Source organism: Anthonomus grandis, chromosome 2 (genome assembly GCF_022605725.1).
Source record: "Anthonomus grandis grandis chromosome 2, icAntGran1.3, whole genome shotgun sequence".
Taxonomy (NCBI): domain Eukaryota; kingdom Metazoa; phylum Arthropoda; class Insecta; order Coleoptera; family Curculionidae; genus Anthonomus; species Anthonomus grandis.
Genome location: NC_065547.1, coordinates 38,408,243 through 38,424,048, shown reverse-complemented (window position 1 = coordinate 38,424,048; position 15,806 = coordinate 38,408,243). Strand labels below are relative to the sequence as shown.

The 15,806-nt window shown below is 31.0% G+C and overlaps 1 protein-coding gene across 1 annotated transcript in view; it reads right to left on the bottom strand.

Moving 5' to 3' along the window:
* LOC126746390 (coronin-6) overlaps positions 1 to 15,806 on the bottom strand; it is a 37,492-nt gene that overhangs the window by 13,253 nt on the left and 8,433 nt on the right. Inside the window, exons 3-6 of the mRNA XM_050454628.1 lie at positions 10,883 to 11,008; positions 10,664 to 10,826; positions 9,295 to 9,679; positions 8,351 to 8,513 (exon numbers count right to left, since the gene is read on the bottom strand). Of these exons, the coding sequence (XP_050310585.1) occupies positions 8,351 to 8,513; positions 9,295 to 9,679; positions 10,664 to 10,826; positions 10,883 to 11,008 (837 nt within the window). The remainder of the gene's footprint in view (positions 1 to 8,350; positions 8,514 to 9,294; positions 9,680 to 10,663; positions 10,827 to 10,882; positions 11,009 to 15,806) is intronic.

Sequence of the window (15,806 nt, the reverse complement as noted above, 5' to 3'; positions counted from 1 at the left end):
TTACCACTTGCTGCAGCTTTTTAAAAAAAAAATTGTTGTCTCAAACCCTAAATCAAGCTTCTCGAGTGGAAGAAATATCGATTTATTCGAAAAATCAATCGAAATTAATTTTTTAAGATTATTAGTAGGAATATGATCTTTTTTAATAATTTTTTTAAACAAATTTACCAACAGCAAGCTAAGGTCTCCGTAAAGAAATGGCATAACAGGATCATTAGTTTTGTATTTTGTCAAAAACGGTTCAAGCAATGACGCTATGCAAAAAACGCTATTTTAGTTTGCATGAGAGGATCTTTTAAACCCTGCTTAACATTTTTTATTGAAGTCGCCTGCGGCAATCGTACACTAGGATGTTCTACATAATTTTTAACTTTCTCAAAAATATCTAATGCTCTTCTGGCTGCCTTGTAACCTTCTACCCAACGTGTCTGACAAAACTTGAACGGAAATATTCCATTTGAGTCGGTTAACCCTAAAAAAGATAAGTGCATATATTAAAAAAATAAAATATATATACCCACATACCTATATCAAATTATATTTAGAAAAATTTAAGAATTTCTGAAAATATCTTTCCATAATAGGACACTCGCTGTAACTTAAATTGTAAATTAAATTGTTGTACTTAAAATTATTTATTAACTTTAGAATTCTGCTATTTTATATACAAAAATAAAAAACAAGTTGATAGGAAAAAAATTCTAAAATTTTTTTTGAAACAATTTAAATTTTTATATACCAAAACTTATTACAAAATCTCACCTAAATAATCACTGCGACGTGCTGGCGAATCTTTAAAATGATAATACAATCCAATCAAGAAACTGTTAACTGACCAGCCATTTGCTTTGTGCACTGATTGTAAAGAACCATGAACCACATGTAATCCACAGGTTCCAATATCGTTCAATTTGCTAGATTCTCCCAGGAAATCTTTAAGCAGTCTGTATAGTTTTATGTTTACCATCCACTGAAACTTGCGTCATTTTGCTAGCATCCAAATTCCAAGATTTCAAACCTCGTAAAAGGTGTTTTAATAAATTTTCTGCAGTTGGACGGCCATCCAAAAAAACCGAAGTCAAGTACCTTGTTTCGCACTGCTCAGTATTTTTATTTAAAAACCGTATAGCGATGTCCATTTGGCCCCTTTGAGATATTTTGTATAATGATTCATCAAAGGAAATAGTGTAGTAGTCTAAATCTTTTAGAAATTGCAAAAAATCATCTTTGAAATATTCTGCCAATACAAAATTCTATTAATATGCAGCTTTTGTGGATCCCAGCTGCATTAATTTTGCTATTTCCGAATCAGGAAACATTGACTGGAATAATGGGACACTCTTATTTACACTATTAATAGAGCCATGAATGTCTATTAAATGTAACACCCATAATATTTCAGCTCTTAACACAGAAACATCATCTTTGTAAAAAGTAGTAATTGTCACTTTGTCTGTTTTTTTTTCAGTGCCAGAGGTACTGGCCTTGGGCACAGCTTCAGCGTCTTTAGGTGTATCTTTGGGTTTATTTAAAAATGTAGTTAACACATTTTTATTAATACTTTCCATACCTTTTAGTTTGGAGGTGTGCGTCTTTGACTTTGTTATGTGGCTCACTACTGCCTGCCTTCCCATATTACTAAGATTAAAGTTTTTTTTGCACAGCAAACATCGAAAAGAACTTTTATCACAAGGTACAGAAGAAATATTGATATTCGGGTCGGGGAATTATTAATTGTGGGTCTTCCAGCCACTCATCCAAAAAATATGTTTTCCTAGGACCCATTTTAATCACTTATTTGATCACTTGTTTACTTTAGCAAAGACGCGAAACCTATACTCGACTTGAAAACAATAAATAGTCGGGGAATTACCGAAACACCGAAGCCGAAAACTAGGTTATGATATAATTTCTGCTTCTTCTTTCTGCTACGCACGAAACAGTTTACACGCGACTAATGAGGGAACAAAACACAGGACTTTTGAGAGGTATTTTGATTCTTTCAAGAAGACCAAAACAAGGCAAATATTTTATTTTTAGGGAAATCTGTTTTTGGATCACCGTTTATATTGTTTTATTGAATTTTTTAGCTCACGCACGATTTGTATAGTAGTGTAAGCCACGGATCATGTCAAAAATAGAAACAAATAAAATTATTTGAATTTTTTGATATTATTTTGTGTTTTAAGATGATTTTGAAAATTTTTTTTTCGCCCGTCCCATGGTCCGTCTTTCCACCTGTTGTCTGTCTGTCTTTGTAACTCAAAAACTGCTCGGCCGATTTTGATTAAATTAGGTACCTTGTTGGGTTTTGGCTCCAGGAAGGTCTTTTATAACAATTATTAAATTCCACCGGATAGAAGCCAAAACAAATGGGTGGGGGTAAATTTTAAAAATTAGAGTATAAATTAAAATATATTGCGTGGTAATTAATAAATGGTAATTGGGTATGGAGTTGAATAAAACATTAGTTTTTGAGCTAGTGGTTGTACAAGAAGAGAACATAAATAAATTTTAGTGAAAATTGTCTTGTAGTCTATTTAAAACGTAATTGAATTTGGTTTGAAAAAGTTTTAGTCTCTTTTAGTAGATTTGGTATATCGTACGAGCTTAGGTGCCCACCAATTTTTGAAGTTTTTTTTTTAATACTTAATATTAATAGGGATCCAAAAAATTGTGTATAAAAATAGTTTAAGTTTAAAATAGTCCAGGTTCTACTTGGAAAATCCAGGACAATCCAGGACCTCCAGGACGCTTTTTATAATTCCAGGACATTCCAGGTTTCTCCAGGTTGGTGGGAACCCTGTCTAATGACTGTCTTGAGCTACAAATTAATTTAAATTTAGTATCCCAGTGGTTTAATTTTAACAAGATGTCTTTGAATCTTCACCATACTTTCATGCGTAAAAACTAGGTTATACATTTTTTTCTAAAAAATTTACAATCAAGAAGAAAAAGTGAATGCAACGACATTAGTTTTTGCTTATAGTCTCATCTGAAATTTCCCAAGCACTATGAGATTATTCTTAATAAAGCATATAAAAATCTAGGGTTTGTCATCTGCAGAAGAGAGCAAGTCTATAATAACTTAATATAATACTCTGGTCAGATATATAAATGATATTATAATTATTATGTTTACAATAATTGAAACATAAGAAATGTTATTAGTGATATACCATTTGCAATTTAGGAATAAAAGCGCGTAAATACTAACTAAATATTACCACAATTTTACAATATTTAACTTGTGTAAAAACTGCCTATTTTCAAGAATAAAACTTTGAATCTGGCCCTACTAATAAAAATCTTAAGTAGAGCTAAATATTGATGATATTTCCCAAGTACATTCTAAAAAGTTCGTTTTCTTGATATACAGGATGTTCGAAAAATAGACGAAGATATTTCAATGGGTGATGCCTTGTAAAAAAATATGAGAAAAAGTTTCTATAAACATGGGTCCGGAAATGCAGTTTTCAAGTTAATAAAAAATAAATACCGTTTTATTGCATGCCACTGGACAAAATTGGTTTATTAATTTTTGGTAAAAAAATCACAGGTGCTTTGGAAAACAAAAAATCAAAAACATTTCTAGGAGCTTTTTATTGCAACAACTTCAACAAATATTAAAGTTGAAAAAAAGACAGTGGCGTATATTTTTTTGCCAATAATATTTGCTAAGATGTCCCCTGGGACGCCACTGGACCTTAATTGTAATTTTAATCTAATTAGGGCTAAATTATCCTCTTAATACAACAAGTAATACTGCCAAATTTCAAAAGAATCGAGTAAATATTTTTTTAATATTAATAAAAAATTAATATTATTTAAAAAATGTATCACCCTAGATCTTGAAAATCGTGCATTTCCGGACCCATGTTTATAGAAACTTTTTCTTATATTTTTTTACAAGGAATCACCCATTGAAATATCTCCGTCTATTTTTCGAACAACCTGCATAAAAAAAAATTTAGAAATTTTCGTTGTAATAAATTTCAAAACTAAAATTTATCCTAAAACTTCTTTTGGGAGCAAAGGTGTTCAACCAATTCTTCTATTAGAACTTGTTTTAAAGGCAAAAATATTCTAAAGGCGCAAAATCAAAAAAATTATTCTTCCCGAAAAATTACAAGGCAAAATCCCTCAAACATATTTTCATTTTTAAGCTTTCCCCAGTCTTCTGACGAAAACTTTTCTGATGCAAAATTAGTTGTATGGTTGCCGATAGAAAGGTAAAAGTTTCTAAACATTTAAGAAAAAAACAAGGTACAATAAGATTTAAGAGGTCTATTGACAAAAACTAAACTTTTAATGATTAATCGAACAGAGATTGGATCTGTAGGCTACAATGAATAAATGACCATAAAATAATTGAATTTAAAATAACACACCCGGAATTTGACAACATCTATGAAATTAATTGGACCATATAAACTTCTACAATTATAGTAAATGATCAATTTCGAATTTACTTAAAAAAGTTTTTCAGTTAATTGTAAAAATAAATTAATTTGGTTTCTTTTAAGTAGATACAGGTAGGGTACTCAATAGATAGATCTTTTTATATACCCATATTATGGACTATATTGTATTTAAAATAGGTAAAGTAATAATGCCTGATGGTTTAAAACACAACTACCCTAGTTTTGCAGTAGATAAAGTTGTACATGATGTTTCCGAATAACTGAAATAGGAAAATCTGATGAAATTACTGGGCTGCGTTTATCGTCATATCATTGCGAATTAAATCCTGTTGAATTAATTTGGGCGCAAGTAAAAGTATTTGTTGCGCAATACCAGTTTTACAACCTTACCTTAACTTACACTATTTGACTAAGTCCTTAAGCAAGTGACTCCAGAAAACTGGCGAAAAGCGATCGGGCGTGTCATTAAAGAGGAGGAGAAAATGCGGCATTCGCACAGCCTGATCCATCATGCGGTTGACTCTTTCTGACAGCTTTTCATCAGATGACGAAGATTATAATTTTTTATAATTTAATTATGTATTATTTATATTTAATATTTATAATATTTTCTAAAATTAATTATGTTATTTTGTAATTGATTATCAGATGATGAAAAATGGAACTTTTTAATTAAAAATCTAACATCTATTATTATTTTTAAACCTTCAATAAAGTTATAATACTTGGTTTAATTTATATTATAGTAGGAAGTGTTTTTTTTTTTTATTTTTGTATGTGGATTTGTTTTGGTATTATACTTAAAGAACTTAAAATGTTTCGACCCTGGGAAAATAGGCAGGAAAAATTGGCAAATGAAGAGGACAGTGTTTGTGCCGGCTTATGGAGACCGTGGGTGCACAAAAAAGACAATAATATTTGTGGTGAAAATAATAAGAGTGATCTGGACAGTGATTTAGACTCATACAGTTCTGATGGTTCATTTTCTAGTGTTGAGGAAGCAGAGGAAGAAGCCAGGGAAGTAGAAGCTACAGGGGAAAATCAAGGGGTTTTAAAACGTAATTGTTTAAGTACAGACGCCAAACAAATTTATTTAAATGTGTATAACAATCTAAGGAATGATCCTCCGATCACAAATGATTGTAGAACTTTGCAAAAAAACAGCGTTTTTAACAGGGGTTCCATATAGTACAATATGCTATTTTGTAAAAAAAGGGATTGAAGACAGAAAAAAAAGGAAAGATGCAGGACAAAGGGACTTGACATGGATATTGCCAAATTGCTAAGGGAAGTTGCGTATTCTAAATACAAAAACAACGAGGTTCCAACTATAGAGATGGTTAAGGACACCTTATCGGCAAGGGACAAACATTTCGCAGTCTCAACCTTGCGGAGATACCTAATAAAACTTGGATTTAAGTTTAAGATGGTTAACAAAAGGGCTGCTGTAATGGAAAGTACTCTAATTATCAGGTGGCGTATAGAATATTTAGAAAATATTAAAAAATTTCGGGAGGAAGAAAGATCCATATATTATTTAGATGAAACCTGGTATGATACACATGACATGGCAAAAAAGGGTTGGACTGATAGTTCTAATAAATGTGTCCTAAAAGTTCCACCAAACAGGGGATCTCGGATGATCATTATTCATTGTGGTTCAAAAGAAGGTTGGGTGAAAGATGGACTGAAATTGTGTGGCAAAAAATAGAAGAGTGCAATGTGGACTATCATAGAAACATGCATGCAGATATATTTGAAACTTGGTTTGAGAAAACGATAATTCCACATTTAAAGGAAAACAGTGTCATTGTTATGGATAATGCATCATACCATTCAAGGCTTTCTGAAAAAATCCTAAACACATCTTCACATAAACTGGAAATTGAGACATTTTTATTAAAACATTATCTCTATTTTCATGAATCTTATACAAAGAAACAATTATTGGAAGTTGTAAATACCAAATCATCGGAAAAGCAGTATGTAGTAGATAACATAGCTAAAAAGTATTAAAAGTAAAAGTTTCATTATAAATTGGGATAATGATGAATCTGATGCAGAAATTGAAGATCTGTGGCTAAATTAGTTATTGTTGCATATGGTAAGAAAACTTTTTTTTATTAAATTAAACCAGTTTACATATTTTTTTATAGTTTACTGCCTCTGTTTGTCCTTCAGCGATATAATAAAGACTGCTTGTTTCTGCATTCTCTGGGAAAAAGTCCCTTTTTTGCCATAGTAAGAAAACCCTTTTTTTATTAATTAAACAAGTTTAAAATTTTTTTACACTTTTTTGTCCATGATTTGTCTTATAGAGACACTATAAAACCAGTTTAATTTTTTTTACAGTTACTGCCACACTTGTTCTGTCCCAGAGAGGCAAGACTACTTCTTTTAAAATTCACTGGAAGAAAAAAGGCAATTTTACATCTGAGTTGTAATTATTTTAAAAAAATTGTAAATTTATTATTAAGTAAATTTAAAAATTATTTCTGCTACTCGTGTACACTTTTTAAATCTGTTTTAGTATCCAAATGCTTCAGCGGCAACTGGTTCCTTCCTTAATGGAAGAAACTTCTAAAGAAAAAAAGGAAAAACAGAGTTTAGAAAAATTGTATTAACTCTTTGGGCCCGATTCAAATAAGTAATTTTAAGATTTTGTATAAGATTTTTAGTTTTTAGTATAAGCATTTATTTTTGTTAATTTTCATCTAATTTCTCCTATTATGCACAATAACTAAATATGAGGCAAACAAATTAATAAATATTACATTCAGGATGCAAAGTGTGTTTTTTTTTTCAAGTTTATTTAAAAAATAGACTTCCACTTTTCTGACTACAAAATTACTTTTTATCCAAAGATGTTGGTACTAAATATAGAGATGGGGGTTTTCATGAGTATATTTTTAAAATAATATATCATAATATGTATTAATAAAAAAAAACAATAATAAAGGACATTAAAGGTGGCATCCAAAATCCTCGTTAATAATAACCACCAAATAAAAATAAATCTCAATACCCAAAAAAAGGCAATTATAAAATTTGAAAATAAACCAAAACATTTTACACTTTTGTCTTCAAAAAAAAAAGTAAATCTTTAATGCCTTAATCCACAGAATAAATGGGCCTAAGTAATTCGTACCACCTATTCTCTCATCACTTGTTATAAACATCCCACTGATGGCGATAAAAACTAAACTTATTAAATTAAAATTTTTGGTTAAACTGATTTTACCTACTTAAATCTTATAGTTAAATTAAATATAATCTTGCTATCAACTATGTTGAATTTCTAACTTAATAAAACTAAACCCAAAAATCCCGAATAATAAAGTTTTAAATACAAATAAATTTTAAGGCCGGACCTGTGCAACTTTTCACGCTTGAGTGGCTGTGATTGAGGTCAGACGTCTAACAAAATAGTACGTGGGCGCATGTAGTCAAATTTTACGAATCAAATGTATAAATTCTTAAAAAAATGCTTAAAATATTTATTTATTTAATGGAATGATTAAATATCGCTTAGAATATAACTTTATGACTCTTTCCATATAAAATTTTGCGATTTAAACATGCATGTCATGTGACAATACAAGCAACACCGGCACACGGACTATTCGCGGCACATCAAAGATTATAATAGATATCTAAACTGAACTATACACATAACATAAGTATAAACATTTTGCACACTTAATAAGGTTTTATTACTCTACTTTATTAAAATAGACTATAAATTTAAATCAGGAAAAAAAATATCGTTAAAAATGAAAGTAAATCATAATCCTTTCAAATACGTGAATAAGTGTATTTTATTTTGTTTTTAATAATTGCGAATATGAGATAGTATTTTTAAAACGTATTCAAATAGTGCAATATTACCCAATTATTAGGTCATTTAAGAAAAACAGATAACGTACTTGGCATAATCCGGAGTTGTTTAACCGGTAAAACCGGGCGATTTCGCAGGAAGTGACGTCACAACCTCTCTTTGGCATCATGCCGATACCTCGCTGAGGATCGGGCGTTTGGAAGGTGTTAATGTAGTGCACGAAGGGGGGCTCGGCCGTTATTTCAAAATATCTAAAACAAATTAGGTTGCAAATAAATGTATCATTAGGATAATTTTCTTAACAAAATGTAAATTTGCAAAAGCTATTTTTCACTTTCTGGATGAGAAATATTAATATACGGCCAAATTTAAAAATTACCTAACATAACTTTAGTTCTACAGAAACAGAAAAGCAAACCATGCACCTTCATATATTGATTTTCAAGAGATAATTTGACTTTGGTATTTTACAAAAAAAAAAGTAAGTAATAATTAATAAAAATTATTAAATAAACTGTATACATGCTTATAGAAATAAAATATCGATCTAAAGAACAGAACTACACGTGAATTGGCAATTTGGAACTATGGTCCAAATAAACAATCTTTTAAATTATTTTAAATTGTATTTTTAAAGTGTTCAAGTTTTCATGAAGTTAATGTTAAATTAATAGTTGCACCCCAAATGGATCTATAAAAGAAACTATAAGTCATAGTTATATAAAAGTTATAGTGATAAGTAAGTATTAATACTACTAGGAATTATTATAGATTGTAGGCTAAAATGAGGTTTTCATATACAGTAAAAAGATTTTTATACACAAATACTATTTGTTAAGAGAATTTCATACTCGAAAAATTCTTATGTTTTATAGCGCTCTAATTGAACCTCTTATAACATATGGCATTTTGGTCTGGGATGGGGCAGTTAATAATCAGTTAGATCAATTTAATTTAATTTTTCGTTGGCTATCATGTTGACCGCTATTGACAGCTGCTCGGAAAATTTGAAAAAAAAAACCTATAAATTACCTTATAACCGAATCTCCTTTTCCGCACAAATAAATCAAATTCGTATCCGGATCATATAAAGGAAACATGACGCCATTGGACGTGTCCAGCTCGACCATCACGATGGGTTCCTCCAAACAGTCCGGGGTACGTAAACTGTATTGCCTCTCGGACATTTTCGAGAATCCAGTGGTGAAAACCAGCCCGTGTCTCAAAAATATCGCCCTGGTCGCTTTGGAACCCTCGTGCGCGATCGCCTCCGCCGTCACCTCCCCGGTTCGGGGGTTGATCATCCTAATTTTCTTATCTTTACAGGTGGTAAGAAGCTCCGAACCGTCCCAATTGAAACAAGCGCTGTACACGATGTCCGGATGGCAGTCAATTTCTACTAGGGCCTCTCCGGTACCTAAAATGTTAACTTGTCATTTTCAAGGACAAAATTAAAGACTGAAGAAACAAGGTTGGAATCATTTAGGTTTTCTTGAGCAGTTATTTATATACTTACTTACTAACAAGTTGTGGTTTAATATAGGAACTTGAGCTTTTTTAAGTGTTATCGTGCTAGGACAGTAAGTAAAAACAGAACACAACCTTAATTGTAAGAAGCTGCACCTATCTTTACAAAAAATTTAGAATTAAGTTAATTTCATCATATTATAGTGTGTCCATCCTAAAGCGTCCCCGCCCCTAAAATTGCTGAAAAAATGTTTTTTTTTTCAACTGATTTTCAAAGAAAAATTGTTTGATAGAACTTGACAAACACTCTTTGGGCATATGCCACGTTAGTTCAAGGGTCATACATTATACTTATGTGTAATTCTGGTGCTTCAGAGGGTCAAATTTTAGAAAAACATATTAGGGCATTTTTTTTAAAAAAATTACAACATAATTTTAAATAGCATCACCAAAAACTCCTCTGGCAAATGTTTACCCCTCTAATGTACAGGGTGTCCGAAGAAAATGGTATTAATTTTAATAAAAATCGTTAATTAGACCCATTTTTCAGGCCGTCCTGTATTAAATATCGTTAATGTTTTTTGTTTAAAATTGTATTTAGAAATTTTTAAACATCTTTATTGTAAATTCAAACATACAAGAAAGTTCAATAACAACAAATTAAATGGTCCTAAGCGTTATTTAATCTAAAACTTAAATGGCGCTCATTTCAATTTGTGCACCGAATTCTCGAATGCACTTAATAAATCATAATTTATTTAATAAATCATAATTACTTATCCCAAACTTTTTATCTTGATTTAAGACTAAGCTTATATGTGTTGTTTATTTAAGTAATACTGTTTTTTGTCTTTTTAATTGCACCTATGTAACCTCTATTATATTTACATAAATAAACAGTGTCAAGTGTACAAGATTTTAAGACCAATCTTACCAACGTTCCAAATAACCACCTGATTATCACTTCCGGCGGTCAGTAGGACATTTTGGGCGGTAGGATGCCAAAGCACCAATCCCACCCGCCGCTGATGGTACACCAGGTCGACTATGGGTTCTGTAAGCGTCTTAATAAGTCCTCCATCGGGTATATGCCAAACCTTAAAATACAAAATTTCAGAATTTCGACATGCTTTGAACAGAGTAAAAGAATTACCTTGACAACACAATCTTCGGACCCGCTAGCGATGATGTTGTCATTGTGCGGGCACCAAGCTATGTCTAAAACTGGACCTTTGTGACCACCTACTAGGGGATGGTCAGCGGGGATCCTTCCTGAAATCTAAGATAAAAGTTCTTTTACTTTCAGATTTTAAGCAATGTTTGAAAATTATTGAATTCCTATAAAAGAACTTGAAAATTTAATAACAGAAAATGCATTCTAGGTGTTAATGCCAACTGCACTGGCAAACAGCTATACAATGCGTGATTTCTTAGACAATCGTTTTCCTGATCATTGGATTGGCCGAGGAGGACCTCAAGTTTGTCCACCGAGGTCACCAGACTTAAATCCACTGGATTATTGCCTCTGGGGGTGGATGAAAGCTTCCCTTTCCTCCCGAATCTCGATTTGTTTTATTCGGTTGAATAAGAAAACATACAAAATAAGAATTATGGTTAAATTTGAAGTTTCCTAACAAATTAGCAAATAACAAAACTGACTTTTTCAACTAATTTTCTACTTATTCAAAAATTCCCGCTTTTTCAGCAAAAATTAAAATTTCTAAAATAAATTAATGAATGATAATTTTGTCTATAACCTTTAAAGCTACCACCTTGCCTACAAAATGAATTCAGTTTATAAGAGTCTCAATACATTTTGTTTTTAGTTATTGTAATTAGTATAGCAATATGAAATAACAAGCCTGGTATCCGCGACTTCGTCCGCGGAAACACCCTTATCGGTGGAATTTCAAAAAGTTCGTTCGTATCCGGGGCCTACATTATAAAAAAACATTGTTGCAGTTAATTTTTTTTTCTTAAATTGATGCCTTCGACTCGTTGGTGCGAGCAGTCTACGTTCAAACTCCGAAGCCACGCCCCCTTAGTTCTCGAGATCACGGGTAACAATTTTCCCATTTTTTACCCCTTATCGGTGGAATTTCGAAAAATCCGTTCTTATCCGGTGCCTACATTATTAAAGGAACCCGTTGGCAAAATTTCAGTCAGTCAGGACAAACTCACACAAGACAAGATTAGATATTGATACATTTGTAACTTGAATTAATAATTTAAGGATTTCCTATTTATACAGGGTGTTAATTTATTTATTTATTTAAGTACAAGGCTCTCCTACAGATAGACTAAGCAATCCAATAACAGGAAAGCACAAAGTATCTTATGAATTTAAATACAAGTAAGCGCTTTGCCAAACATTACATTTTCACCAAACCTAACAAATACACCAAGCAATATAAACCAAACTAACTTATTTAATAGTAACTCTTATAAACAATAAAGAAGCATATATACATATGAATAATGACAATAGGGAAAAAAAGGACAATATTTATCGTTATTTACGAAATTAGGTAGAATTTTTTAAGTATCGCTTAAATGAAGCCATACTGGAGAAAAATATATCATCATTCAAATTAGTTTCTTGAAAATTATTAAAACTACGGGCGCATCTGAACAATGGAGAGTTAGACAAATAGTTTGAAGAATATCTTGAGATGCTAAAGGTCGATCTATTACGCAAAATGTAAGGATTAACGTTGATATGTAAATTTTCCAGACAGAAAGGGCAGTCTATTAAATTATTAATAATTTTATAAATCAATATTAAATCAAAATTGTTTCTACGACTCTCTAAGGGCTTCATACCATAAAATTTTAAGTTATCATAGTAAGTAAAAAAATGTCTCTGTCTATTAAAGCGAAAATTTACTATATTTACAAACTTTCGTTGAACTCTTTCAATTTGGTCAATATATTTGTGATACATCGGATTCCAAGCCACTGTCGCATATTCTATAGTAGGTTTAACGAACGCATTATATAATAATATTAATGATGATTGATTACTAAAACCCTTTGTAATTCGAGTTATAAAACCTAGATTTTTTAGAGCTTTCTGAACAATGTTTTCTATATGAACGTCGAAGAGCAGTCTGGAATCCAACGTCACACCTAAATCCTTAATAAACTCCACATACTTCAGGATAGTGCCCCCGAGATAGACATCACATTTGTTTTGTGTTTGAGATAGTTTTCTGCTAAAAAGTATAGAATGACATTTTTCTGGATTAATAAATAATTTATTTAAGGTACAGTACCTTTCAAAATTTGCAAGATCAGATTGCAGGGCACGAAAATCTGATACCTTCTTGATTGTTGTAAAGATTTTTAGGTCATCTGCATATGCAAGATATCTACAGGTAGAGAAACATTGACCAATGTCATTTAAAAAAATTGAGAACAAAATCGGTCCCAAATGAGAACCTTGCGGTACTCCTGAAGTTACGGTTGTACAAGAAGACTTTACTCCATTTACGACAACGTACTGAGAGCGATTTGTTAGATAACTTTTAATGAGTTTGAGCAGGGCCCCGTGCACACCGAAATTCTCCAACTTCACGAAAAGTGTAGGATGATGTACCTTATCAAAAGCCTTGGAAAAGTCAGTGTACACGGCACAAGTTTCCAGACCACTATCCATACTTTCGTTTATACTCTGAATAAATGGTATTAAGTTGGTTATTACCGATCTTTTTTGTTTTTTTAATTAATTGAGTGCCGATAATACACAGTGTGAATCCTGGGGTAATTTAAGGAGAAAAGCTTTTTGAGCTACCAGGTGTTAAAATTTTAAGAAAAAGACCAGTTTTCTATCATAATTTTTTATCACTCTAAGATATTTTGAAGAAATTTCGTACACACCATTAAAGAGCATTTTTTGAGGTAAATGATTTTTTTAAATTTTCATCAATGACGTTATGACGTATTTGAAGAAAAAAATGGTGCGCTACTGAATTTCCTAAAAATGATTGTTGAATTAAATATTGAATGTTTTGAATGGAATGATTCAATGAATATTGAATGATTAAACAAATTGTGCGCCCCTGATTTTTTCAATTTTATTTTAAGCATGATCAAAAAACAAAATATACTTTGGTCTTATTTTTTAAATTTTTGACTATAGCTGCATACTATATCTATTTCTATTAATTGTCTAAGTCTACTTCACTATTTGGCTCATACTGTATAGTTCCATAACTATTTATAATATTGTTTTTATTTTTTGTAACTTGGTGCCTATAACAGCCAAATGTAATTTACTTTGTTAAATCAATTACATAATCTCTAAATTGCTTGAATTCGCCCTTCTCAAATTTTTAAATAATTTTTTCTTTACAGCAGAACTACTTCAGTTAAAATCATATGCTTAATTTTTTTTAGTTTCTGTTTATGTACTTCATCTCAATTTGTACACAATATATCATTTAAAAAAAAAAACTTATACTCTATTCGGCTTGAGTGATACATGTTATCACTCAAGCCGAGATGTCCATGTTATCATTTGATGTAATTGGAACACTTTTACTGTGTGTTACAGAGAATTCTGTACTTTTTATTGAGTAGGTAACTTAGTAGCTAAGCCATAGAATTCGGTTCATGTCTCTCTCACATCTCTCTTTTATGTCAATGACATCACTGAGACCAAAGTTTGGCTGCTCTTCTTTGGAATATCAAGGATTTCAATTTTATCAGGAAAATAAAAAACAATCTACCCAATGTTTAATTTTGTCCAAAATTCAATATATTCTAAATGATGTCTCTTTAGATGAACAAGCTATTATAGTGTGATACAATTTAATAAATATTTAGGCTTAATTATTAATGATAGGTTAAGATTTGATCCATATTGAGTAAAGTGGTCATTATGAGGCTCATTTGTGGTATGAGGTTTGTTTCTTTTCTAATGTAAAACAAGTATTTCGCTGTAATCCTCATCTCCATTAAAGTAAAAAATGCAACCTTAACTTATTAAAGATTATTAATGTTGAAGGCTAACAACATGAGTTGTAGTAAACCTAAAATCTGTGGATCAGGGCTTGTAGTAGTACTGGCTGACGTGGCAAGTTAACATGAACTACTGCCCCATGTACCAAAATTAGGGATTAGTATACCAACTCATTGTTTTAGAGAAATTGTGAATAAATTATTATTGGACAATTTTGCCTGGAAATAAAGATTTGATTTGATTATAGACAGGGTGTTTTTAGGTGTTTCAGGAAAGAAATTTAAAAATAATTTGCGACTATAACTTGCACACACTGAAGCACATTTTTGATAACTTAAGTCAAATAGTAGTCCTAGCTTAACTTATATATTAAGGTACTCCTCAATGATGTAATAGACCTTAACAAATAACTTTTTATCTGAAACTTTTTTTCAAATAGTCAAAGCATTTTGCTTCAAACTTAGGTGCACGATTACACTTTAAATTACCAATATATCATTAACAATTTCCTACAGTTATACAGGGTGTTACAAAATTCGGTGCAAATATTTTAAGAGCATGTTGTTGAAGTAAAAATAAGACTTTTTTTCCTATAAACATGTGTCCTAAAATACACCCCCTCAGAGCTACAGCCTGCGCAAATTCCTTGAAGAAAATTGATTATAGTTGGTATCATAACCACAATTATGCATCAATTCTTCTGAAAATGTCCCCGTTGTTTGTGTCTTCTTTTTATTTTCTTTCCCCAAAATGGTGTAAATCCAATTATAGGGGAAAATTGAGGGGAGCTTAGCCTTCTGATGGCCTGTATCTTACGTTTCCTATAAGATATTTAAAAATCTAGCAACACCATCTAGTTACCAATGAAAAAATATAAATGTTTTGTCTGTTGCATTTTTTTGATATAATTAAGCGTTTTCGAGAAAATCGCTGATGAACGAATGGGAGTATTATTAAACACGATTAATCTATTAAATTAGAAAAAAACGAAGTGGGCTGTGACTGTTTTATTTTTTATCAAATCAATTTAATGAATAAACAAAAATGCAAAAACCAATAATTGTAGATTTTTTCATGGTTAATTAGATGGTGTTTTTGAAGTATAACTGTAGTA